The 3,045-nt window shown below is 43.3% G+C and overlaps 1 protein-coding gene across 1 annotated transcript; it reads right to left on the reverse strand.

The window, feature by feature from the left end:
- Positions 1-159: 159 nt before the first annotated feature.
- Positions 160-1,375, reverse strand: Pmar_PMAR008687 (hypothetical protein; the record flags this gene model as incomplete). The annotated part of the gene is made up of 2 exons (XM_002777724.1): positions 160-182; positions 256-1,375. The coding sequence occupies 2 exons, from the start codon at positions 1,373-1,375 to the stop codon at positions 160-162; spliced, it is 1,143 nt and encodes a 380-aa protein (XP_002777770.1).
- Between the last annotated feature and the right edge of the window lie 1,670 nt (positions 1,376-3,045).

The raw sequence follows: 3,045 nt of genomic DNA on the forward strand, positions 1-3,045 counted from the left end.
CATCGCACCGACATCAATGCCCTCGGAAGATCACCAACACCACTGGTAGATTCAGGGTGAAAAACCACCGGTAGCTTACTGAAGTCGTTGCTTCATATGCTGTATGACCGAGGCCGATAAAAATTTCTTTAGATGATAATTGTTCAGCATCGTCCTCAGCTAACTCACCAGCAGATACCAATCTTTTAAAAACACCCATAGGAAGGAGCGACCGTGAAGCTCCTGTGTCCACACATGCGGTCAGTAAGATCCTACCAACTGACATCTTGAAACACGGCAAATATGAACTCGTACCATCAGATAAAGCAGTTACAGTAGGCCATACTTTAACCGTAGTAGATTTTGTATCGTCACCAACCAAAGTCTTTTGACTTCCAATAAGAGCATTACCAGACTCAGGAACAGGAGGCACAGGTATAGAGCTGGGATTCACCACAGCTATCTCCGGGGAAGTACTCGTCAAAATCGGCACATCATTGACCTGTTTCAAAGGACAATTAGCAGCTATATGCCCAAACTTTTGGCAATTATAGCACTTCCTACCCTGGTGGCTCTTCCGCCAGTTAAGTTTATCCTTGGAAGAACTTCTATCATCAGTGCCGCCATGTCGATATCGACACTTATCACCAAATTTACAATGACCTTTCTGGTGAAAACGGCACAATGATCTATTTTTTGAACCATTGCTAGCAACACCGGCAACTTGTAGACCTGAATCGACATTCTCCTTATCACCATAGGTATGTTCACAGTATACTTTGACCACCTCAATCATCTTGTCAATGTCAACCTTCTCTATGACCTCCTTATATTGCAGATTAACATATCGGGTGATCTCAATCGGGAGCTTCTCTAAGAAGTCCAAGGTCTTCTTATTATCCTCCAGACCAATGCCAAGCTCTGCGAGTTGTTGGCAAGCCAGAATCCACTGAGCCTGAAACTTCTTAAAGTCGGTCAAAGATGGCTGACTATTAAGTTTCAACGCATTATAACGCTTTAAAACTTTAACACGTCTACACTGGGTAGAAAGCTCATAAGTAGTCCGAAGGTATTCTTTGAGACCCGGATAAGACGTTTTCACACCATTAACATAGGCATCAGCAATTTTTCTACCAGAGCCCTTAATACTTTGATGCAGCAGCTCCAACTTGGTACCCTCACTAATAGTACCAGCCAACCCAATAACACGCTCCCAAGCTTTAATAAAGAACTGCCAGTCATCACCATCATCACAATTAAATGAAGGAAGCTGTAGACTGTTACTAAGTTTCACACCAACAGAGTGAGAACGAATAGTAGCAATTTGATGTTGGGTACTTAAAATATCACGTAGACCTTTGATCACACCTTCTAACTCAGAAAGTGCAATCGACATTTCTCAATAACCTTTTACAGAGTCTGCACCAAAGAGATTGTCCACGAAGTTACAATATCTGCACGAAGAGAATGTTCTCGGTTCCAGTACCAAAATTGTAGTGAATAATATTGATCACCACAACACAACTCACACAGAGTCGTTGAGGACACTTAGTCTTCAAACTTATCTTGTAATTATGAGTATAACAACACGGAGTAGCTCTAGCTTACGCTAAGATACTAGCTCCATATATACACAAAGGAAGACAATATCACAATCTCATCACATTCTCATACCAGCCGTTTACTGTGAGGCTATTGCCACCCACAACTACTGACATCGGAAGGATCAAACAGAGAATTGACGAGTTAGAGGCACGACGAGCAAAACGCGAGGCCGAAATGTTTCAAGAAATACGTAGATCTTTTGAAGCGACAAAGCCTAAAAAATGTAAGATCTATACTTTTCGTGTGTTCCAATTCGTGCATGGTTTCTATAGCATTTTCATACGACAGCAAGCCTATTTCAATAAGAATCGGCAGTGTTGGTCCCTTTCCTCGTGTTGTCGACCTTGTAGCCGAGATGGAGCGCCGCCGAGACGAGAAAGAGTCGTCCATACGTCAAAAGTTTCTTGGTCGAGGTGCGTATCCCTCAAAACCAACCGCTCGTGGGGGAAACAATATCTTCATCACTCTTACCCTTTAGATACGACTGCGTTGACCGAACTGGGGGAGAAGCGGAAATCGTATCAAAAATTTCGTCTAAACCTTTATCCGCCTCAGGTAATGAGCTAAATGGAGCTCATGTGACAATCTTATTAAGATTTTTCGATGTTTTGCCGGATCTGAATGTCAGGAGAGTATCTCCGAAATCATTCACTCTATCGATTCTCTTGAGAAGTTAGAAGATGAACTATTCTAGGGGACGCATCAAGAAATGACGAAACTCTTCTACGTATTTGAAATCAAGAGTCGTTTTGGGAGCTGTGGTTTGGGGATCTATAGGAGTGTGAGCTTGCCTTTTCTGGAGCAGTCACCACCTATGCGTCAACTGCTAGCAATAAGCCTGCTACCCGCTACGCTCTTGAACGACTCAATGGCAAAGAATCCGGTAGCCCCTCTGAGTGATTCAGTCTTGACCTTAGTGCGGGATGAGCTTAACCGTCGACGCAGCGGAATTTGTTGTACAATAACTCAAACAATGAGATGAGAGATAAGTAACTTCTAACAGATGTTCGTTTTTTGTACTTAGATCATCTCACGCAAACTCCGATGATCTGGACAACATCACATACAGCTGGGAGCGCTTCCTTGAATGAAATGAGTTTCGACCCGCAGTTAATACGACGTGGTACCTTCTTTTCTGGAGACGGATGCGGCAGTCTTAATGACTCATGCGCATTCCTTATCACCTATGCTCTGACTCCGACTCAAATTCATTTCCGTTTAATGAAAGAACTCACCGGCTGTGCTTTCTCAGGTCTGGAAGCGTCCAAGGTAAGAGCTCAACGGATACGTAAAAAACCGATCCCATAGTCTTCTACTCGTCACCCACAAGCTATAATCAATATTATCGCGACACGGAGAAAGGCGTGAAGTCCCCATGATATTATTTTCAAGTCTGTATCTTGCGTTTGGCAACCTTGTCTTCGAGTCCGTGAAGACTGCCGTAGCTGAAACTGTCCCCTC

The sequence above is a fragment of the Perkinsus marinus genome (assembly GCF_000006405.1).
Source record: "Perkinsus marinus ATCC 50983 genomic scaffold scf_1104296951054, whole genome shotgun sequence".
NCBI classification, from domain to species: Eukaryota; Perkinsozoa; order Perkinsida; family Perkinsidae; genus Perkinsus; species Perkinsus marinus.